The sequence below is a fragment of the Garra rufa genome, chromosome 3 (genome assembly GCF_049309525.1).
Source record: "Garra rufa chromosome 3, GarRuf1.0, whole genome shotgun sequence".
In the NCBI taxonomy this organism is placed as follows: Eukaryota; Metazoa; Chordata; class Actinopteri; order Cypriniformes; family Cyprinidae; genus Garra; species Garra rufa.
The window spans coordinates 19,278,893-19,304,714 of record NC_133363.1 but is presented as its reverse complement, the minus strand read 5'-3'; the positions used below and the strand labels follow the sequence as shown (position 1 = coordinate 19,304,714).

At 37.1% G+C, this 25,822-nt stretch overlaps 1 protein-coding gene across 1 annotated transcript in view; it reads right to left on the bottom strand.

Moving 5' to 3' along the window:
• The window catches only part of sema4f (sema domain, immunoglobulin domain (Ig), transmembrane domain (TM) and short cytoplasmic domain, (semaphorin) 4F), a 79,984-nt gene that overhangs the window by 19,233 nt on the left and 34,929 nt on the right, over positions 1–25,822 (bottom strand). Inside the window, exon 2 of the mRNA XM_073835812.1 lies at positions 147–295. Within this exon, the coding sequence (XP_073691913.1) occupies positions 147–295 (149 nt within the window). The remainder of the gene's footprint in view (positions 1–146; positions 296–25,822) is intronic.

Sequence of the window (25,822 nt, the reverse complement as noted above, 5' to 3'; positions counted from 1 at the left end):
CACTCATGTACATTACCATGCCAATCCCTCCGAGAGTTGTCATGACAAAACTATGTTAACAAATGTAACCATAAAGTGTTACTACATAAATAAGACAGACAATTAAGAAAAGTTGGAACATTCACTGCATGAAAAAAAGAGCTCACCATCTTCCTTTTCGACAGATTAGCAGTATCCACAGCGATGACTGCATCCCGCGCACCAAGGTAGAGCATCCCAGACACACGGTCCAATAGAAAGGTGCTGAAGTTATTTACGCCACTAAAATCAGGGGGACCAAGCCTAGAAATGTTTGCTGAAAAAAAGAAAGGATCATGGATTAAATCTCACATTTCAAAATATTTATCATAGCAATTTTACAATAAATTAATTCTTAAGTCATATTATGTATTAAAATTAAAAACAGACACTTTATTCTTTGTATTCATGCACACACAGACCTTCGAAGCTATTCATATTAAGATAATGATATTTACTACAGTCTATACTCTAACCCTCACACAAACCTATTGTTATGATCAAATTTAAAGTAAAATATGATTCATGAACCTTTTTAAGTAGTGAAAGCCAATTCAAATGCCGTTACAAGTTGGTTTTACTATATTTGTCAGGATATTTTCTTACAAGAACAGACAAACGTTTACATACACACATTCTGAATGTTTGTTTGGCACTGGTGAGGATTAGTAATTCTGTTCAGATATGTATATTAGCATGTGGGTTGAGGCTCTGAAATTTAAATGCTGTTTAAGATGTGCTATATCTGATGCCATGTTGAATGTAATACAGCATCTACACTACACTGCATTTAATCTGTTCCTCCTTATTTTTAAATGTAAAACACTCATTTGCTCCATTACTGTAATCATAACCATGTCTCTGTATTTAAGAGATTAGAGAAATATATATATAGAAACAGCAAGAGAAGGAGGACGGTAGAGAAGATTTGAGAAAAGAGGACAGCTCACACTCATCTTGCAGTGTGATATGAGTGTCAGAGTACCACAGTAAGTGACACTAAGAGACATAAAAGTCTTATCTGTTAGAGTTGTCCTCACCATGAAACCTACAGAAATTGTATTTACTAAAAGAATGCTCATTTCTTGATTAGTTCAGACTGTTAATATCCTGTGTCACATCTGTTCAGTGTCTGAACTCATGAGATAACATTAAACAGAGATTCTCCTACACACATACTCTTTGTAGTTCAGGCCTGTATGAAAATGTTTAGACAATTCTATCCCACACTAAAAACAATCCCTATTTATTAAATGAAAAGTTCAATTCCAGAACAAAAATTTACAGATAATTTACTCACCCCCTTGTCATCCAAGATGTTCATGTCTTTCTTTTTTCAGTTGTAAAGAAATTATGTTTTTTGAGGAAAACATTTCAGGATTTCTCTCCATATAGTGGATGTCTATAGTGCCTGCAAATTTAAACCTCCAGAATGCAGCTTCAAAGGGCTCTAAATGATCCCAGTTGAGGAAGAAAGGTTTTATCTAGCAAAAAAAAATTGAAAATTTATATATTTTTTAACCCCAAATGCTCGTCTTGTCTAGCTCTGAACGTTCTCTTTGTATTCTTGTTCAAGACTTACAAGTTAGGGTAGGTCGAAAAACTCCCATCTCATTTTCTTCTCCACTTTCGGGCTCGGTCACATCAGCGCAATAAGGCATTGACCATTTAAAATTTAAAACTGCTTAGTAAGTAGCCAATTGGCCTGTTTCACTTGATGCAAAGGTTCGTTTTTGTGATTAAAATAAATGTAAAATATTACCCCAAATCTGTCTTCCTGTGTGCGGATTGCGCCTGTGTTATAACGGCGCTTTTTGCCCCGTGTGCGCTGATGCTCTCATCTGTTGACATTTCCGAACGCCTTCCTACAGTTGCTTAATAAAAGCGGGCTTTCCACACAAAAAAGTGCACGTGTCATTAGTATGAGAAAAAAATTAGATTTTAACTGTGTCAGGCTGGGATCGGGCTCGGACATAAATATCTTAATGCCTGTCGGGCTCGGATCGGGTTCGGTTACTGCTCTGTCGGACGCGGGCCGGGCTCGGACAGAAAAATGCGGCCCGATCTGCACTCTAATCGGAATACACAGAGTACATGCAGAGCTAGATAAGATGAGCATTTAAGGTTAAAAAGTATATAAATTGATTTGTTTCGCTAGATAAGACCCTTCTTCCTCAGCTGGGATCATTTAGAGCCCTTTGAAGCTGCATTTTCAAAGTTCAAATTCACGGCACAATAGAACTCCACTATATGGAGAAAAATCCTGAAAAAACAAAATTTCTTTACGACTGAAGAAAGAAAGACATGAACATCTTGGATGACAAGGGGGTGAGTAAATTATCTGTACATTTTTGTTCTGGAAGTGAATTTCTCCTTGAAGGCCTATTTAAACCAAGACGGCTGTTTTATTTGAATAATAGCAGTTAATGCATTTGTTCAGACTGACATGAACTTCTAAATGCTGTTAATGCAACAGATTTTCTATGGAGAGCTAAAAAAATCTTTTTGCTGTTTTATATTTTCAAAAAATAATTCTGTATGATTTATAATTTTTTTTCCTCATAGGGACCAAAAACGTCCCAACAAGGTCAAAAATTACTGGTTTTACTACACTTGTGGGGACATTTGGTCCCCATAATGTAGGGAATACCTGGTACACACACACACACACACACACACACACACACACACATGTTGGGTTTACATGTTTTATGGGGACATTCCATAGGCGTAATGGTTTTTATACTGTACAAACCGTACTTTCTATCGCCCTACACCTACCCTACACCTAAACCTAGCCCTCACAGGAGATTGTGCACACTTTTACTTTGTCAAAAAAACTCATTGTGTATGATCTATAAGCCTGTTTCCTCATGGGGACCTGAGAAATGTCCCCACAAGGTCAAAATCTACTGGTATTCCTATCCTTGTGGGGACATTTGGTCCCCACAACGTGATGAATACCAGGTGCACACACACACACACACACACACACACACACACACACACACACACACACATCTACAACGAGCTTCCTAAGTGTGGATGAACAGCCTTTAATACAGTGAGATAATCACTTCCATCTAAAGCTAATATCTGACAGCTGCCAAGCCAAATGTGTCATGTTATAATACCTTGCTAATACTCTGTAACAAACAAACATGTGTGATAGTGCATGGATAGACACAGACCGGACCTGAGATAAACTGTACACTTTACCTTCAACAAAGTAGCCATCACAAGCAGCCATTTTTATATAAAAAAGGCAACTGTGAAACCCTCTGCAGACACAAAATGCAAAAGCACTATTATCCAATAGTGTCAGAAGAATTCTGTCAGGAATTTTCTTAGCAGTCACCAAACCTGTTTTTCCACACCAAAAATTTTAGAGCTTAAGCTAACATACCCACAGTTTACTCTCCTTCTCCATCCAACTCTCTTTCAATCTGTGCATCACAATCTGCCAACAGCAAACCTCACCCTCTTCCATCATTTCTAGCTGTCATTCCCAATGAGTGACACAGAGAAGTGAAAAGCGAATGATGGAGGCAGTAGATGGAAACAGACAAAGACACTTGCTGTAGGCAAGGTCCTGTTAAATGTCCTCATGTCACTCTCCTTCCTTTTTTCTCCAGGACCTTCCAGAAATGTTTCCCGCCACTCTGCTATGCATACCGATGTGGTGTTGGATCCTAGAGCTAGACCATCTGCCCCCGATCCCCCAAAGCAAGCGCCAATCCCATACAACTGTGTGTCTGACCACTCGTCTGTGAGGGAGTACGTGTGTGAGTGAGCGAGAGTGTGACTGAGACAGACAACGAAGACACATTTAGAGATGCTCAGCAGGAATTGATGCAAGAACAAATGTTCAAAATTCTCTTTCAGTCTTACACACACAAACACACACATGTTGGGTTTACATGTTTTATGGGGACATTCCATAGGCGTAATGGTTTTCATACTGTACAAATCTTACTTTCTATCGCCCTACACCTACCCTACACCTAAACCTAGCCCTCACAGGAGATTGTGCACACTTTTACTTCCTCAAAAAAACTCATTGTGCATGATTTATAAGCCTGTTTCCTCATGGGGACCTAAGAAATGTCCCCACAAGGTCAAAATCTACTGGTATTCCTATCCTTGTGGGGACATTTGGTCCCCACAATGTGATGAATACAAGGTGCACACACACACACACACACACACACACACACACACACACACACACACATACTCAGGCAAGTTAAAATGGTAAAATACAGAGCAATGGATCTTGTCACTAAGGCCACAGCGCCACACTGTCATAGGCTGATGCAGCAGCCAAAGCCAACCTCCCGTCATTAATCATTCATTCAGTCTCAGCACATTAATCATGAATGACGAACGAGAGAGAGGGGGTGAAAAGGGGGAGAAGAGGGCAGAAGTGAATTCGGTGTGTTTGGTCTCCCCTTATACTACTCTGTAAAAATATTTTCTTTCTCCTTTGCTGCCTTCTTATGCCCAAACTCCAAAAATCGTATTGATTTCCATCATTCTTTTTTCTCTGCCATGTTGTACGGCCACACAGTGTGTTGAGTGGGCTGCATAAATGCTCTCTGATTGGCTCTGGCTGCTGAGGGATTTTGGGAATTGCCGTTTTAGAAGGAGGGGGATTCACTACTCCTGAATAATGTACACTAAAACTGAATCTGTCAATCACAGAGAAAAACACTGCAATAAAATTCCAAAATGTAGCTTACAGTATAAATGTAAATAGCATTTTTTAGAGAGTAGTGATAATCAATGTAATTTTTTTTATTATATAATTATAATTATTATCAAATGATTGTTTCAAATATAATTTGTCATAATCACCACATTTTCATAATTCCCACTTTGTTTTTCTCTAATCTTATAGTTTTAATTAAAATACATCACATCTAGTCTGGTGGTCACATAAAGTCCAAACGCATGCTTAAATTGGAACTTGCACATATGCATATAATCATAACTAATGTAGCTCCTGTATTACTGTCCACTGGAAATGAATGATTTCTGGTCTGTTGTTTGAGGTAGTAAAAAGAGAGCTTTACACTACATCCGTTATTTAATGTTTCTCTATGTGCCAACAAGGCAAACCCCTGCACTGTTCATAAACATACTGTACTCTAATTACATACTCTTAATTTTCCAGTAGCCCTTCAACCTTGACTCATCCAAAATGGCCATTCCTACCATGGTTTCCCCATTGGGAATTTTCTGAGCCTTATCTGCTGTGTCAGGAGTAACAGAGAGAATAAAACGCTGAAGCCATGATTTATGATTTATTCCTCATGATCACTTCTTGGTTACTGTGGAGACTGTAGATGCAGCTGAGTGGCTGAACTGATAAAGCAAATTCGGAGAGTCAGGGAGAGAGAAAAAAGATGGATGGCAAAGAAAAGCAAGACTTCTTGCAAGACGAATGTAATAAATGTCACCTCATGCATTTCATAAACCATTAAAACTGTGCCGTGACTTATTACAAAAGTGGCGCCAGCATGCCAGACGTGGCTCCAAATTATGTCACTGTCGGTCATAATTCTGATTCATGAATGATATTGTTTGATTATCCTTCAAAACACTGAGATAGTAAAAAAATAATAATAATAATAAAGTAACAGTGCGCTTCACACATTAATCTAAAATCACAGTGTAAATATAACATCGAAATAGATGTTTAATACTTGGGTTTGAAATAGAACAGATGCACATCAATCAAACAGACAACAAACACACTCCTCTGTCTCTAATGGAAAAAAGCAAACACGTCAAGTTATCCCAGGTAATGGAGCATATAAAAACAATTTTGCTCTACACATGAGCTGTAAGATCAGTATCTTCTCACAAGCATCATTACAAAAGACCTGTCCCTACCAAACTGTCTCTAGCAATCATATTGCTCAAACAATTAAAATGTATGTGTTTTTGTAATTCCGGATGCATCTGAAATGTCATACCATTGATATTGCCTAAAAAGTTAAAGTAAACGGCTATGTTTAAAAAAAAGGGTGTGAAAGTTGTGTTCGTTTCTACAGCAGCAGCAGTTTTCTTTCAGAATCATCCTGGGTCCAGTTCAATTATTATTAAAATAAAATATATTTTATGAACTACGAATATGTTGGCTACCATAAGCTATAAATAAAGACTTAAAGTGACATTAAAAGGTGGTCAAAGGTCTATCATAATATAGACCTTTTTTGTCAAAAGCAAATCTACACCCTTGGTTACATCATTGATAATAAACAAAAAAAAAACATCTAACATTTCCTTAGACAACAATGATGCAACTGATACCTATGAGTCACAGGAAAAACTTTGTATTTATTCACTCACAAGTAACTGACAAACACATATCATTATTATCCTGAGGTTAAAAGGGAGATTTATTCCTACAGCTCAAGGTTAAAAGCAATTCTAGAGTTTTATTCTATTGTACATCTTGACAGGGCATTGGGTTGATGTGAGTGTGTGTGTGTGTGTGTGTGTGTGTGTGTGTGTGTGTGTGTGTGCGCTCTTCTCTTGCTTCTCTACTTAAAAGCACTTTGAGTCTAATGGTTGTGGACAGATTATATGACAACAGTCTGGTAGTGGGCTATACATATATGTTCGCTAATTTATCTCACAATCAGTGTCTATCACTTCATGTCAGATCACATTTTAGTTATGTTCCACCTCTCAACAACTACAGAATCGATTCTGTAATCATTTACAGATTCTGAAGGCTGTTACAATAGAGACACAATGAATTGTGGCAAATTTAGTAGCATTAGTTTTAGTTTTTATTATTACTTTTTCATATAATGTTAAGTTCAATTTTTTTACGTTTTTTAAATAAACGCACAGGCTGCATTTTGTTTCAAAATACAGAAAATACAGTAATGTTGTCAAATATTATTACAATTGCAAATCTGAATTATTAGTAGTCTCTACATTCTTTTCATAAAATTGGATTCTCCCTCTCTGACTCACATTTAACTATATTTAATGTGTATTTTATCATTCTTTTTAAGCCAAGACACTGGTATTGCTAATGATATGCTATTCTAATTGAGCTAGACAAAAATACTCTAGAGAAAGATTTCCAAATGAGGCCTGACTTGACCACACACAAGGGTCTGTTTGACATAATCTGTAATGGCAGGTGGCCTAAAGGGGAGAGTGTAAAAACATCAGGGTTAACTTGACTCGACTGCAGACAGGCTAAGGGTCTGTAGTGTGGTAAAAGTCCATGAGTAACACTAACATTTAACAGCTTCACAGAGTGAATTTCTCAGACCCCACATTAAACAAATAGCGGAAGCAAGGAAGTAAACTGCAAACACTCTCATAACTCCTGAGAGTGGGATTAATAGATAAACTCAACAGCTGTACAGGAAAAAAAAAACTTTACCAGCTGTGTCAAGGAGAACACCAGCCTTGAGCATTCAGTGGTTTCATCTAGAGCTGGACAATATAGCCAAATATACATCTGGTAAGATTTTTTTATATATATGATTTGTTTGACAACATTTTACATATTCCTTGATGTATCTGTTCAGAAATTCCTTCAAATATGTTATACATCAAGATGCTTTCCAAATTGTTATTCAGTAAAAGAACATTAGAAAGAATATTTTGGAACATTTTGAATCAGTTTTAAATCGATTGGTTGAGGAAGACAGTTTGAACTCATTCACAGCAATGAACCATCAGTTGACGACTTAAGTTCAACTACATAAAGAAGTGAGGACAGATAACAAAACTAATTTAATGTCACAAGATTTAGAAAATGTAATGGCCATGTAATGGTTTTCATCAGTCACTCTATACAGAATGGTTAATGTTTCTGACAAACCTGCTCTTTTAACCCACCCACATACATACACATTCTCAGAACAACGGAACCCAGCTGGCAGATAGACGTTTACCAGCTGCACATACAGTATGGCTGCTGGTATGTGTGTTTGTGTGTGTGTGTGTGTGTGTGTGTGTGTGTGTGTGTGCTGCAAAGTTTAACAAAAAAAAGGTCACACTGTATTGTATTGTATTGTATTGTTATGTTAATTATAATTAGCATGTAGACTAACTCCAACCTAAATGCTCATTCTAAACTTTTTAGCAATAAAAAACAACCTGTATTTCATCAGGGGGACCTTTTTTTGCCCCCAAAAGAATAGCTACCCTGTAGCTTTAAAATAGACACATGCACACACTCATAAGGACCCACAGATAAAATACCACAAAATGTTTCCAATGTCTGTCCAACCACACAGACATACATTCACATGGTTAACCTGGTTCATATCAGTTACACAGATTATACACATTCTTACAGATTCATGTACCGGACAGATACATGACACATTGACTTAAGAGAGACTATTGTCCTTCGCTTTGTTTGTGTATGTATGTGTGTGCATTTGACATTAGCTAACTGCTTGCATTGTTACACGGAAGTGCATTGTGTGTGTGGTGATTGATGGCAGAGGTCAGTCACTGATCAACATCCTGTTCACAACAGAGCATGTGTGCGTGTGACAGCAGCAGAGAAAAGGAGGCACGACCCGTGCGTGCATGTCACACTGGGCTTAAAAGATTGCATTGTCTTCTAGTGATCCTTCCATTCTTCAAATGCTTCCGTTGGACTAGTAACATTTCATTCATTGCTGTATTTTTATGTAGTTTGTTGTCAGTTAGCATACACATTATTGCAAAGACCAGGTAATAAATATATATTTTAGATATACTTTAAAAGCAAAACAGTGCTAGAACAGGATGAAGTAATTATTATTTAATATCCTATTGTTTTATTTAATTATTTTATTAGTGTTTGGGGTTGTTTGGGATTTATTGCAGGGGAAAATTTCACCTTTAAAACCTCTGACTTCTTGTCATTACATTTTACAAATATGCAACTATATGTTGTTGCCTACAGTAATATTGCTGTCTCACAATTGAATTGACTGAATTGACATTTCATTTGATGAATTGACATATCCTGATACATTTTCACAGAAATAACGCATTTCTTTGGTTTCAAAAATGCATGCACACAGAAAATTCACACTAATGTTTATCAGTTTCTTCATGTTCAGTTTATCAGAATCCTTCATTTGCAAGTGCTGAGAACACACTTACACACACAATTGACAAATTCACATATAAAAAACTTGCTTATTCACTGTCCAATGCCTCAGGACTGCTGCTAAATATTGCATAAATATGTGCTCTAAAAATTATTTGATTATGTTTTGCACCCAAATTATGCAATATATTCTGAAATTTGAAATATGCTTATGATTCGATGGATTTGTTATGATTCATAATTTATTAATAAATCAGCTCAATACTGAATAAGGTTTTGAATTCACAGCACATTCATTTTAAAGATGTGCCTTAGATCAATAAAACCAAGGAAAACCAATAGGTCAAAAATTGTATTTTGCATGTACCATATGTGGTATGAAACACACAGGTTAGTAATGTAATAACTCTTATTGATTATTAAATTCACGTTTTAAGAATTCCATGCATTTTCAGCACCTACAAGCATACAGTAGCCACTAAACCTACGCTAATCTATGCTAAACCTAGAAATCGAGTGTGCTTTCTTTGGCTTAGAGCTGAAGTCTACAAAAGCTCAGCGCTTTGGCTTTCAGTGAGGCTCTTTGAAAGTGTCTTCAACAGAGGTAGTTAGCAGCTCCTCCAGAGAGCTGCGATTACAAGACTTCAGACAGAAATGAGGCTAAAGCAGGACTGAGGATAGCAGTCAGACAATAGACAAGTGACGAGTGTTCACTCCTTCCTCAAATGTAAGTTAGTACCTCCTCATCAAGACCAAACAAGAAACATGTTCCTCTGAATTCAAATGACAGTATATATAGATTATATAGATTATCATTAATGTTCTTAAAATGGCCATAATAAAAATAAATAAGCATTTTTACTGAAACCATTCAGTGCGGATTAAAAAAACAGACATGATGAGTTGCTTTCTTCAGAAACTAAATAGGTCTGAAGAACATAGAATCTTTATCTCCACTTCTAGAATAATAAAAAATTCCTGATAATTTACTTACCCCCATGTCATCCAAAATATTCATGAGTTTCTTTCTTCGGTCACAAAGAAATCTTTTTTTTTTTTTTGAAGAAAAAAATTCCAGGATTTTTCTCCATATAGTGTACTTCAATGGTGCTCAATGGATTGAAGGTTGCAATGCATCAAAGGGCTCTACATGATCCCAGCCGAGGAAATAAGGGTCTTATCTAGTGAAACGATTGGCCGTTTTCTTTAAAAAAAAAATTATTTATACACCTTTTAACCACAAATGCTCATTTTGTCTAGCTCTGCGATACGCATACGTACTCTGTGCACTCCAATTTGTGATGTTTCATTAACAAATTTCAGGAGGAGCTCGCGCAGATAATTAACACGGCCAATTCATCATCAGCAATCACTCCCTATCCAATCACTCTCCCTATCCAATTACTACAGTCCCTTTAAATAACCAAGCAGTCCTACCTTCAGCTATCTCTGATTCCAGCATCCCTCCCACCCCCCCTTTTTATTTTTCTTCACCTCCAGCAAAGGGGGGGAGCGCTATTGGGTTCGGGCCAAATGCCGAGCTCGGACCCCTCTCCCTGGGCAGGGGGAGTGCCCCGGGCTCGGGAATGACTACCGAGCTCGGAGCCCTCTCCCGGACAGCATGCCAAACACGCTTAACTTTTACGCTGTTTATTATATGCAAAAGCGAACTAGTGAAAACACAGTTAGGGTCGAAAAACTCCCATCTCATTTTCTCCTCAAACTTCAAAATTGTCCTTCATCGCTGTTTACAGCAACTTTTTTTTGTAAAGGGTGATTTTGAAGTTGGAGGAGAAAATGAGATGGGAGTTTTTCGACATACCCTAAATGTTTTGAACTGGAGTGCAAAGAGTACGCATGTGTATCGCAGAGCTAGACAAGATGAGCATTTGAGATTAAAAGGAATATAATTGTACTTTTTTTTTTTTTTTTTAATAACCGATTGTTTGGACCTTTATTCTTCGGATCATGTTGAGCCCTTTGAAGCTGCACTGAAACTGCAAATTTTAACCTTCAGTCTGTTGAGCACCATTGAAGACCACTATATGGAGAAATATCCTGTAATGTTTTCCTCAAAAAACTTAATTTCTTTGCAGCTGAAGAAAGAAAGGCATGAACATCTTGGATGACATGGGGGTACATTTTCAGGAATTTTGAATTTTGGAAGGAGTAATCCTTTAATATTTGTCCTAATATCTTTAAAGCTGGTATTTATACATTTATCAACTGCAAACTTGAAATCTCTCCCAATACCCCCAAAACCTGTCATACACATGTCCCTGGTTGATAATCATTGCCGTATGTTTCTGATTTGTTTTATTTAATTTCCATAATGTTCTGTTTAGAGAATATGATAAGAGTGTGGGGCCGTCACTAATCGCACTTGCCCTAAATTCACTCCTGCTCAAGAGGATTACAGAGAAGAGTGGGACCAAAGCTCAACTTAAAGCACTCGAACAGCAAAAACTAGCACAGTCTTGATAATTCTTTAAGTACTGAGTTATCTTTGCAGATTATCAGATTTATAATCTCTGGTTTGAATTAACCAAGCATGTGTGCATCTTTTGTACATTCAGTTTAACCACTTAAGCTTTTTATTATAAGTGCAAGTAACTAAACTACCATCCTCTTAGTTGTATTCACTCAGCACTCAGATGTTATTGATAAGAATAAGTAAACTAGTAAGTACTATCAGGGTGTTAGGTTATAGTCATGGTATTAGAAGCTAACAAAATGTGTATATGACTGACATATACTATATACTACAGCATTTATTTACAAGGTACTCCAAGGTAGTTCAAAGAATAGGATGGCATTATCATGAATGCTCAAAAATGTAGATTTTCCATGGTACATGTACAAAAAAGCACACTACTATCATGATAAATGTCCAAACTATAATTATATGTTTACAAACATGGTACATGTCCAAAAAAACTTGGTATCATGATGGCATGATTGTATTATGATGACCAAAAAGCATTGTATTACCTTGATAAATCTTAAAGTGCCCCTATTATGCCTTTTCAAATATGATATTTCATGTAGTGTGTCATGTAGCTGTATGTGAACATAAACTATCTGCAAAGTTGTGATGCCGACAGTGCACGATAAATGAAGTTTTTGTCTATCAAAAAAAAGAGTCGGCTCACATTCGCCTAAACGAGTCGTCAGCAATTCGAATCTTTTTCTGTTACGGCCACACGTCACGAACTAACACATTTGCATAATGTCCGCCCACGTTCTATGTCGCGAACAACTTGCCCGCCCACAAACACTACAATTTTCACGTCGATTACATCATGTCAAGAAGACGCTGTATCCTGTGCTGTGAGAGTAAATTTGTTTTATATGCCCTTCCGAAAGATGAATCTACAAAGAATGAGTGGTTAACATTCATTTTTTCAACAACACCTCAGCAGTACAATTCCAATCTTGTGTTGTGTTCGCGTCATTTTACTGATGACTGCTTTTCCAAACTTGGGGAGTAACGTTACAATGCAGGATTCACCAAATGCTTGGTTTTAAAAAATGGATCAATGCCCAGTTTATTTGGACCGGCTTGCTCCTCTGAACTTCTAACTGTAAGTATGATTAATAATTGATGATTGTATTTTCTAGCGATCGTTCAAAATACGTCTTTGTGTACGTTATGGTGTGTAACAACCCCGCACATGTCTTGGTAACCGGCTAACTTTCTGTAGCTGTAACTTTCTGTTTCTGTAGTTCTGTTGTTCAGCTGTGAGTGCAATGTAGTCTAAAAATTGTGATTGATGCAGCTTGACTGTCTGTCTGCCTTATTAGTTTAAGTAATGATAATGATAAACGATGGCTTAACGCAGTGTTATGCATTATACAATGTTGAAGTTCACAACGTAGAGGTGTGCCCGGTTCGCTTACAAAAGCAAATTGCAAGCACTTTCCACAGTTAACATATGACACTTACCACTGAGAAATGTCCTGCTCCAGTCATGCTTGCAAAACAGTTTCTTGTTGATGTGCCACTTCAACCGTTTCATTGCCAGACTCCGGCTCGAATTGATAGGGTAAAATCAAGGCCATCTTTTCTATGTATTGACAGGTCTCCACAGCTGTCATTCAGTTATGGCAATGGGCGTTTTGTTTTGTGCTGTAGCGGTAGACCAATCATGAAGGACTGCACCATCTGACCAATCACAGCAGTGAGGGCTCACGGAAAGGAGGGGTTTAGAGAGACTGATTCTTCGAACTGCTTCACACGAGTCGTTTACGAATCATTTAGAAACGGGGTAAAATTATATCTATTTTTGGAGAAAACTAAAGTGTTTTTTGAACTTGCATACATGTAAACCTGTTTTAAGAGACTCATAAAACAATATTAGCTATCTTTAAAATGGCATAATAGGGGCACTTTAATGACAAAAACAAAAATTGTATTATGATCATACAGTATATCCAGAAGCATAGTATTATCATTATACACATCCAAAAACATGGTTTTCAGTGGTACAAAAATATGCTATTTTCATGGTATATGCCTAGACAACAATAGTACTATCTAAAAAAAAATATGAATCAAAATTAAAATATGACCTACTTCCTAAGCTATGGGTCAGTGAACAAATTAGAAAATTAATTAAAATATGTTATTTAAAGCAGCTAAGCTGAGGCTTGAGCTTTTGACTGTGATAATGACTAATGGATTTATCACATTATTAATCTAATGCAAATTTCAAGAATTTGTGATGCATGAATCCTCATCAACTTTTTCATAATCTCACCACTATGCAATTCTGGACACATATTCAATACATACAGTGCTGTGCTCCTCTGTGACCTGATTAGGATGTTGGTATTAAAACTGGATCCATAAGACAGTGTGTCATTAGGTCATCGGGTCATTTTTAAAGTGGGTCTTAGTACTTAAGACTGTGCCATAGGCTTTTAATCCCCCTAAATGCTGGGAGCACCAAACACAGTCTTCAGTCAGCCTTGAACACATGTGTCTACCCGTCTGTCTGTGTATCTATTTACCTGCCAATCTGTTTCCATTTATCTGTTAAATACAGATGGTAGAGTGGAATGACAGATGATTTTCAACGAGAAAAACGTGATATGATCACACAGCAGATGGAGTGATCCATGCATGTCAATCTACATAGCTTCCTCAAAGGGTTGAGTTCAGAGTTCAAACGGCTGTTGCCATGGATTCAGCTTTTAAAAGTTCTAATGTTTCTCCAATGATCAATGTAGACAGCTACTGCAGCAGTCACTAAACGTTTAGCTTCATGCTCACTGACAGTTTCTTAAACAGTGCATTCAATTCTATTTAGAATCACAATGTGCATACTTCTACTTCATACTAAAAGTACACTTACCTGATGATGGTAAATACTCTTACTTACCAGGGTTGGGGTCAATTCAGGAATGAACTCAACAAATCCAATTCAAAGAAGGAAATGGAATTGGAATTGGAATTCAACAACAATTACAGGAAACAGAGTTGGAATTGAATTGGAATTACAGGAAGTGGAATTCAATTCAGGGAAATTCCACTGAATTCCGTTTATTGCTGTTTCTGAGCATTTATTTGTGATTACATTTAGAGACATAAATTTGAACTTTATTTATGATGCTTTACAAATACCATGTATTAAATAGAGTTGATCAAATGCAAGTAAATAAAAATGAGAACTTGTGGATGTACTATACATTCAATATATGATTACCACATATATTATGTCTCAACTCACAAAAAATGAGTCATGTTCATTCATGTATTTCATTCACTTTTTATTGCATCGAATTATCATTTCCTGAAATTTGGCATGTGAAATGATCACGCTTAACATACTAAACATACAGTACTTTGTATTTCTTTTATATGTTTGTTTATGTGATTTACAATATTTAATGTACTATAAACTATTAAGCAAATCAAGTCAAATTATTTTATTTAGCAACTCAAGTTGAATTTAGTGGAATTTATTTGAATTCAATTCTGTTTCCTGGCATTCCAATTCAATTCCAATTCCATTTCCTGTCAGCTGCATGTAATTCCAATTCCAATTCCATTCCAGGAAGTGAATTGGAATTTACCATTCATTCTCAATTCAATTCATGAATGGCCCCAACCCTGATACTTACAATGTCAGTTTAAAAAACTCATTTTTTATTGCTACTTTTTTTAAAATGTTCATAAAAACAGTAATTCCTATATTTCCATATTATATTTTGGGACACAATGGAATCATTGCATAGGAATAATGGAAGTATATAACTGACTATTTTTATGAACATTTCACAATTATTAGCAATAAAGAATGTTGTACTATTGTATAATTTATGTTCTTCAAAGACGTCACCCTTTGTCTAGATAACAGATCGGCACACTCTGTTTCTTCTCTAAATCAACGTCATAAGGTGCATCCTGTGATACTTTTAACTGATGGAGTTCCCATATCAAGCCAAGTATTTTTTATATAGTGCTTTATACAATGTAGATTGTTTTAAAGCTGCTTCACAATAATAAACAGGAAAATATAGCTGCAAGCAGCAATTACCCGGGTTCAAGCACATTTATCAAGCTTGTAACCACCTAAATCAATTATTTAAAATTAATTTTAATTAAAAAATTGTAATTATTTAAAATTAATATTATTTCTATTGTAAAGTATGTTTTTAACGGTTTTGACTGTTATTGCGCCAGTTGTCTGATCTCCTTACAACCGTGCATGCTTGTTTAGAATCACCTGTTGCATGTGCTCAGGTTTCGTGAAGTTTTGAGTTTTCCTTTAGGCTTTATAGGATTTGGGGTAAATTTGGACAGGCCCTTTTTCTAAATGCCCCCGTTACAGCCTCCCAAAGTAAATTTCAACATTTTATTGATCATTATTGACCTAGAGAGTCCAGAGAATTGTACTGCAGCATTTTTTTTGTTTGTTTTTTTTCAGATTAAGCAAAAAAAAAAAAAAAAAACTCAGACTAGTTCGCAAATGTAGGTTTCTGACATCTTCTCCATCATGTAACAAACTATTTGACTGACAGCAGTGTTTGTAGAGGCAACTTCATCCAGAATGAGAAGTTCTATCGTATGATATGAATATTGCGTGTATGTGTAAAAAAACGTGTGGCGTACAATTGTTTACAAACTTGACAAATGTGATATTCGGCAGCCAATGGCAGCCATGTTTTTTTGAGATATGCAAATGTCCTTATAGACACTTGTGGCACTCTGGATCAAGGCCGTGCACACCAATTTTCATGTCGAAAGGACAAATGGTTGCACAGTTATAGCCATTTTTATTTTTTTACCTCTAATAGTGCCTAAGCGCTGCAATTTTTTTCCTGAGACCTCACATTGAGCTCTTACATGTGTGTTCTGAGTTACTGTATCTCATTCCATTCCATCCAGTTTTACTAAACGTGGCCCTACCCTTTCGAACATTTTGGCGTCCCTTACGACAGTGAGTTGATAATTATTGATATTCAGTTACCAGAAAATCTTTCTGCACTGGTTTGGTTCTGATCGGGTGAAAAACATAGGAAAAAAAATACCCGAAAAATTCAAGATTAAATTTATGATCTTGTCATACTACCATATCATAAATTGCATCTTAATACAACAGACCCTTTTGTTGATTCTAGCACCTGGCGTACTGAGATCTTATTATGTTATATTATAATTTGAGATGCACTGAAATCGGACATACTATGTGGTATGGATAGTGTGCAAACTGTTAAGCAGTAAAGAAAGCCATTCTGCAAATTTCTGTCACAAGGCTACATGGGACAGTTATAATATCACATGCTTCTCACCCACAGAGCAGTGAACATTTTAAAAATTGGTTTTCTGAGCCTCATCATTTGAAATCACTATGGGCCATTTGTGGCGCATATTCTCTCATGGAAGTATCAAAAGACAAGCTTTCATCCTGCAGCTCTCATAAGTCATCTTCTCCCCCAGTGCTCAGAGCACTGCATATATTCGATTAAGAATTATCTGTGTGATTTACCTCGTGAGAGCTGTATATGAAAAGACAAAAGTGACAGAAAGCACGCTGCCAAATGCAAACATACAGTGAGGTCTAAATAGAAAATAGAATGTTTCTATTATGCATATTATGCATTTAACAATATATTATTAGAATTTATAAATCTAGAGAAAGATTATCTGTATAGTGTATCTTAAAATGTATTAACTTATAATATAAGCACAACGATTAGTGTGAAAAGTTGAGTAGACCACTAAATATTTATTGTCAGACAGAGTGCACCCAGATGAGTGAAGAGTATTCAAGTGTACAGACATGCAAAATGTTTCTCTCAACTTTGTTTCATCAATTTCACTGAAGGGTTGAACACGGGAAACACAAAGCGCCCATGGGGTTTCTAATCATTTCCTCCATTAGTGTTAAATATTAACCTGCGTGTGTTCTGCCCGCCATCTTGAAATCAATGATGAGAGTATTTCACAAATGTGCATGTACACAGATAGCAGATGGTTTAGTGATGACTCAGTTTTAAGATCAGAATCCAAACTCTCTCTTACCGAAAATCCTCTGCTCTGTCTGAGTGTCTCTCTCTCTCTCTCTCTGCCTCCCTCTGCTTTCACTCTTTGGATGACATACTGAAAGCCACTTGGCTAAAACTGAATTCTCATTTCCGGAAACTTGTGCTCTACTTGGCACAAGAGTGGTATTACATAAAACTCTTTCTCTTTCCCATCATCCTCCTCTTCCCTGCTCCATCCTTGTCTAATCATTTACCCATTAATCAATGCTCTGATGACCTCTGACATTTCTTTATTGAATTAGACTAAGGTTGTGTAGGTTTGTGTAGATTAACTTCACTAAATTGACATCTAGGGACCATGCCCCCCAAATACCAAATTCTCAAAAATGAACGGTAAGGAAAAAGAAAGAAGTGTAAAATGGTAAGACTGTTTTGAGACTCAAAGGAAAAGAGAAGATATTATCACTGTGGCGTAACCATCCCCAGAGTGCAACGATGGATTAAACTAATGAAACACTCTTGACAATCACCTCTCCCAAAACTACAGAATAAACCCACACCAAGAAGTGTTCCAAATCTATCTTGCTGTACTGTTTATCTCTCCTTTCCTTTCTTTTCCTATCATCACTCTTACCAATATATAATTTATCAATTATTAATGAGCGTTGCTTTTAGCCTGCAAATGCCAGTTATTGCATTCTTATTTATACGCTAGTATAAATATTCAATATACACTTTATTGTCATAAAATTGAATTCATCACAACAAATTTCATACCAACAACTCACAGTAATGTACAACATTTGTTTTTTCTACTGCAGCAGAATTAAACAGAAAACAAATAGAGACTTTCACTTAAGTCTTCTGCTTCTACTGAGAAAAAGTAAATATCACATATTATTGAGTTTCAAAAGAGATCTCAACATTATCTGTACAGTGAGGGGAAAAATTATTTGATCCCCTGCTGATTTTGTATGTTTGCCCACTGACAAAGAAATTATCAGTCTATATTTTTAATGGTAGGTTTCTTAAAGGTAGTGCTCCTTATCTCAGCTTGTTACCTGTATAAAAGACACCTGTCCACAGAAGCAATCAAATCAATTCCAAACTCTTCACCACGGCCAAGACCAACGAGCTGTCCAAGGATATCAGGGACAACCAGGCTGGAATGGGCTACAAGACCTTCGCCAAGCAGCATGGTGAGAAGGTGACAACCATTGGTGTGATTATTTGCAATTGGAAGAAACACAAAATAACTGTCAATCTCCCTCCGTCTGGGGCTCCATGCAAGATCTCACCTCGTGGAGTTTCAATGATAATGAGAATGGTGAGGAATTAGCCCAGAACTACACAGGAGGATCTTGTCAATGATCTCAAGGCAGCTGGAACCATAGTCATCAAGAAAACCATTGGTAACACACTACGCCATTAAGGACTGAAATCCTGCAGCACCCGCAAGGTCCCCCTGCTCAAGAAAGTCTATGTACAGGCCCGTCTGAAGTTTGCTAATGAACATCTGAATGATTCAGAGGAAAACTGATTGAAAGTGTTGTGGTCAGATGAGACCAAAATCAAGCTTTTTGGCATCAACTCAACTCGCCGTGTTTGGAGGAGGAGGAATGCTGCCTATGACCCCTAGAACACCATCCTCACCGACAAACATGGAGGTGGAAACATTAAGCTTTGGGGGGACAGGACCACCGCATCAAAGGGATGATAGACGGGGCCATGTACCATCAAATCTTGGGTGAGAACCTCCTTCCCTCATTGAAAATGGGTCATGGATGGGTATTCCAGCATGACAATGACCCAAAACACACGGCCAAGGCAACAAAGGATTGGCTCAAGAAGAAGCACATTACAGTTTTTCTCAATTGCTTAAACACATTTCTTGAAATTATGCCTCTTATTTGCGAAACTCTAAACACAAATCCACAACTCCTAACTCAATTCCCCAAACTTCCTATATTGAGGTCAAAATGAAGCTCTTCACTCAAAACAACTCAATCTGGCTGAAAAACCAAACTTTGCTCTCAGACATGACACACAAATCCTCAAAAACACGCACACTACAACACAGTTTTACACACTGATGAGATCAATTCAAAACAATACTACAAAAACAGTACAAATAAAAAACTTTTCACATGATGAACACAACAAATCTATGCCTTTGCAAGTGTTTTATTCCTTAATTTAATGAACTGTAGAGTACAGTACAAAACAGCAAACAACAACAAAAATAATTATTCTGCCCAAATCCTGTCTTTGGTCTGGGACAGGCCAAAGAACCTCTTCAGCATCACAGGCTAAATTAGCCCTGGCCAGGCAGCAGGGGTAAAATCATCTTGCATGCCTGATCCAACCCTCGCAACTAAAATATATGAGACTGCTTGTCTTCTTGGCCTTGCCCTTCCTCTGTCTCTTCCACGTTGCCATCGTCATCGTATTTCTTCTTCTCCTCCTCTTCCTCTTTCACCTCCTACTCTTCCTCTTCAAAATTACACATTACTGAATGTGGGATACTGATTGAAAAAGACTGGATAGGATTCACAGTTACACTTGTACTAGTGGTCTGACAAAAAAAATACAAATAAAATAAAAACACATTACAACGTCATTGTGAAACAGAAAAGAAAAAGAAATATGGGCACAAAGGTGAAAATAAAAATTAGAAAGTCCACTGTCAGAATTTGTAACTCCTGTGTTGTCCTCTGTCTATATATGCTTTCCAATTGAAGGTTCATACCTTTGAGCTATTTCAGAGAGCTGCTTTATCATTGGTTGATCTATATTATCTTCATTAGTGAAAGTCAAGATTCACTTGAATAATGCATGGCAAATTTATAAAAAGTCTAATAGAAATGTGTAGAATATATGATTGACAGTTTATGACAACTAGATAAAAAATTTAGCATTTAGGTAATGACTTACACGATGAGCGAATGACTTGATGTTTTGAGGGGTGAGACTATTACACAGAGAACTATATAATACATTTTGAGCAACATGACAATAGCAACTGATAATGTAGGAAACCACGGACAAATGTATATAATCATTTGTATGAATGTACCAAAGCAATCGCAACTTGATCAGAAGAATGAGAAGATTTTTATGATGTGCACAAGAGACTAGATGATGTAGATGTTGAACAAGTAGTTTTGACAATTTCATTTCTGATCTGAGAAATGCACCAAAGTGACTGAGAAAAACTGTAAGCTGACTTTGGCTCTTTTATCTCCATCGAAGGTTCTGATTGGTGTGTGCTAAATTTTGACTCCTAGTGTTTCCACTTAGGTAATTGTGTGCTAATTGAGCTCAGAATTCGCAGACTTGAGTGAACAATATTGAATGCTTGTGCTTTCTAAATGACCACATGGTGTAAGCACTGAGAAATGTAGGGATTTGTGTGTAGAGTTTTGCAGTAACAGTTCACCAAATATAACTCATGTGTCAAAGCAGGGAATAGTGTTTATTGTTTAGGGAAATGGGTGTGCTTTTTCAAAAATGCCGTTATAGTTTTGAAATTTTAGTTCAAAAGACTGGTTATAGTGTTTTAGCAATTGAGAAAAACTGTAAGGTCCTGGAGTGGCCTAGCCAGTCTCCAGTCCTTAATACTATAGAAAATCTATGGAGGGAGCTGAAGGTTAAAGTTGCCAAACGTCAGCCTCAAAACCTTAATGACTTGGAGAGAATCTGCAAAGAGGAGTAAAATCCCTCCTGAGATGTGTGCAAACTTGTTGGCCAACTACAAGAAATGTCTGACCTCTGTGATTTTCAACAAGTGTTTTGCCAACAAGTACTAAGTCATGTTTGTGAGAGGGTCAAATTTATTTCGCTCATTAAAATGCAAATCAATTTAGAACTTTTTTTAAAGTCTTTTTTTCTGGATTTTTTGTTGTTATTCTGTCTCCCATTGTTCAAATAAACTTACCATTAAAAATATAGACTGATCATTTCTTTGTTAGTGGGCAAACATACAAAATCAGCAGGGGATCAAATAATTTTTCCCTTTACTGTAACTGTGCTAGGATTTGCCAAGATCAGAGACTTTAATATGATCTCACTATTGATTAGCTCTCATTAAATTTTCTCAAAATCAAATTATTATAAGAGTTACACTCTTCATATTCTTTTAAAATCTCTTTAAGTCTATTTTTATTTTGCATAAGAAACTTTAGGACCTAAGGACTGCTCACACCAAAGACTATAATTCTAATGATAACTATAACTAAAACATTTTAATAATCCATTCTGATTCTATGAGAATAGTGAAGTCCAGGTATCTTTAATATACAACAATGGAAACAACAAACAGAAAGCACAAGAGGAATATACAGAGGGAAATGGCAATCTCAGAGAGTCTAAATTTAAACTGCAACAAGTACATAAATGACAATGACTGTATGGGTGAGCAGGGTTTATGTGCAGTCCATTATTGGGCATTAAAGCAACACTAAGTAACTTTTCCCTCAATGCTCCCTCTACAGGTTAGAAGCGGAATTGTCCATTACCGCTGTCGAAAATAATTTAGCCTACCGTCGTGTCACATGCACGTTATTTGTTTGAAAGGCTATCCAGGACCGGCTTTGGAAATAACGATGTCCAGTGACAAGGTAGAGTATGTTGTATGACTTTATAAAAGTATGAAAACCTTTTGTGAAGCCTGCCGTGAAGCAAGTCACATTTGTAGTATCATTTGAACTACAAAACCTCGACCCGACGACCCAAACTTACATAGTGCTGTTATGGCTGATAGAGGGTCGCAAAGCGAATACGAAAATAATAACTTTAATAGAACAGGCGCAGGTGATTCGTCTGTGTTATTATAGTTATTGTTACAGTTATTTATAAAAGTTATTTCTATAGTTATTGTTCCTGGTGTGAATTGGTCCTAAACATTGAAGAAAAAGCTAAATCATAAATAAATCAACTGAAATCTACATTAAATCTCCTGAGTTTTGAAAAAGCAACCTCTGAGCACCTTTTGTTTGACATCCAAAGAACTACGACCTGAAATTCTAAGCAGCTCTGGAAAGTCTGTTGTAAATGCCGCGTATAAATGGAGATGACTTCCAAACATTAGTATGGTAAAGACCAGAGACTCAACACACACAGGAGAGCTACCGATGATCACTAGTGTATCTAAAGGCAATTCTTGGATGACTGGGTTTTCAGTAATATCACAGTGATTTATGAGGCTGTTATATAAAGGATTTTTCCACAATGATGATGAAATCCAAATTTTCCACCTGTGGCAAGTTAATATAAGCAGGCAGATGTCTGGAGACCTTGAAATGGGACATAACAATGTCATGCTTCACTGATAGGCCAGAAGAATGAGCCGGTCAGACATAACACACACACACACACACACACACACACACACACACACACACACACACACACGTTGGGTTTACATGTTTTATGGGGACATTCCATAGGCGTAATGGTTTTTATACTGTACAAACCGTACTTTCTATCACCCTACACCTACCCTACACCTAAACCTAGCCCTCACAGGAGATTGTGCACACTTTTACTTCCTCAAAAAAACTCATTGTGCATGATTTATAAGCCTGTTTCCTCATGGGGACCTGAGAAATGTCCCCACAAGGTCAAAATCTACTGGTATTCCTATCCTTGTGGGGACATTTGGTCCCCACAACGTGATGAATACCAGATACACACACACACACACACACACATCACTTCCTAAAAGCTAGCAAAGTTACTCATTGTTCTTCATTTCATAAAAAATGACAGAGGGGAACAGAGCCCCTCTGTCCATTATAGTGTGTATGTGTGTGTGTGTGTGTGTGTGTGTGTGTGTGTGTGTGTGTGTGTGTGTGTGTGTATGTGTGTGTGTGTGTGTGTGTGTGTGTGTGTGTGTTTTTGACCCATGGGAGGTGAAAAGGCCTGTCCATTAAGCACAATTTTCCAGGGATTTCACGGATCTTCTGTTTAATGAGATCGTATGGAGCTACATATCAACCAGAGCAAGCTGACAGACATATATGTGCATGTGTGTTTTCAACAAAGCACATTTTAATTCGTCCCACGTCATAAAACACAGACCAGCTAGACTAACCTCATATAAGGGATGCTGTGTCCCCATTCACCCCCACATCCACACACATTCATTTGAACGCAGACCAGAACAGCAGCCTGTTTCACGTCTGCTGAGCATCGAAGCCTCAGGCCAAGGAGGGTTTAATCGACTGTGTCTGCTATATTTGTCTTTGCCTAAAAATGTGGGGTGAGGTCTAGTTTAGTCATGGTTATGATTAAGGCAGTGTTTGTGTATCTGTGCCTCTTTAAAGCTACTGTACGTAATTTCTGTACTGCTAGCAGCAACAAATAAAACTGCAAAAACTGATTTTCACATTTTCTGAAAGGTAAGTGGTGCTTGCCCATGTAAAATCTGTGTTGTTACATTGCTAGGGTGTTCTGGATGTTTGGTAGGGCATTTCTAGGATGTTCTGGATGGTTGATAGTTGGACATAAGAAAAACTTAAGTCCATATTTTAAATATGAACATATATTTTATATAAAATGAACATAAACAAACAAATAAATGTACTTTGTTGCAATCCATTCTCCCAACTGTTCGTCTTCTATAGGGCATGGGGATGCTGGAGCCTATTCTAGTGTCTCTGGCTTTAGGCAGAGGATCTTAGCACACTGAACTGATAAAGTGGAAACGACTTTAACATTGAACAGGTTATAAATATCAGCTTTACCATTACTTTGTCCTTATATGTGACCCTGGACCACAAAATAAGTCTCAATTTATTTTGAAATTGAGATTTGTACATAATCAAATCAACATAATTATTTGGCTGAGATACAACTATCATCATGGAACATGATCTTTACTTCTATCCTAATATCCTAATGATTTTTGGCATGAAAGAAAAATCGATCATTTTGACCCATACAATGTATTGTTGGCTATTGCTACAAATATACCCGTGCTACAGACTGGTTTTGTGGTCCAGGGTCACATATTAAGATTACTAAACATAGTATAAGGAACTAAACAGCTGTGTTCAATGTTCACCTCTAAATTTAAATGTTCACTTCTCATGTCTCTTCTTCTGTTCCTTTTTATTTATTTTTTTATTTGCGAGTGTTCTGTGTCTGGTCTGTTTGCTATTTGACTATCACCTATTTTCACATCTTGTTCTAATGCACAACCTCATCTATTCTGTGCTATTTTACCACTGGGTTCCCCGACCTCCTCATTCCCTCTTTCTGCCACGTCTCCCTCGTCTGGGTTCACACAAATCTGGCTCTATTATCCCTGTCCCATCCCATGTCAGCGGGAAGCCTCTCCTGGGAATTTCATCCCTGTCCTTCATTAGAGTTTCACACTCCGAGACAAAAAGCTCAGGGACATTAGTGAAGCTGTGCAGGACTTGCTGTGGGCTGCAAACAAAATGCAGAAACCGTGAGGAAAAACTTTTGTCTTCTAGCTCCACAGGAGGTCGAAATCAAGCCAGTACTGGAGGAGAACAGCTTGGAGGAAAGAAGTCAAGTCTGGATGAGAAACAGAGAGAGCTGGAACTAGTGACTTTCAGGAAAAAAAAAAAGAACTGAGAAAAATAGCAAGTATTAGTCTCAGCATCAGATGCATGTCCAAGAAGTGCCCACAGTCCAATCACTGACCATCTGATACATACTGCACACAAAGCTGGATTCCACTTGCAAAAATCACAAGCTCCAATCAGACTGCCTGACCTATGACTTATGAGAGTGAATGTGCACAAGCTGTTATCAGTCTGTTGGGAAACAAATTGTTTAAATGTATACACTACCGTTTGAAAGTTTGGGGTAAGGTTTCTAAAAGAACTCTGTTATGTTCACCAAGGCTGTACAACTATAGGCTGAAAAAGACCTGACATGCATACCATCATTCGTCAGTGACAGTAAGCTTTAGAGATTCAGTGCTGAATAACCAGCACAGATTATGTTAAAATCCCCTAAAAATGTTATAACTCTTTGAATAAACTAGGTGATTGTTGAATAGACTAGACTGACTGCTTTTGACCTTAAACAGAGATTTTGAAGAGGCAACATAAAAACAACAATATCTTGTTTCTGTTCTCAGAAAGAGTCTCTTTATCTATATTATTTACTGTCTGCTTTCAGTAAAGAGCATGGAGAGAGAGAGGATTTTGGAAATAACTACTGATAAAGCGGTTGCCAGAGAAGGTG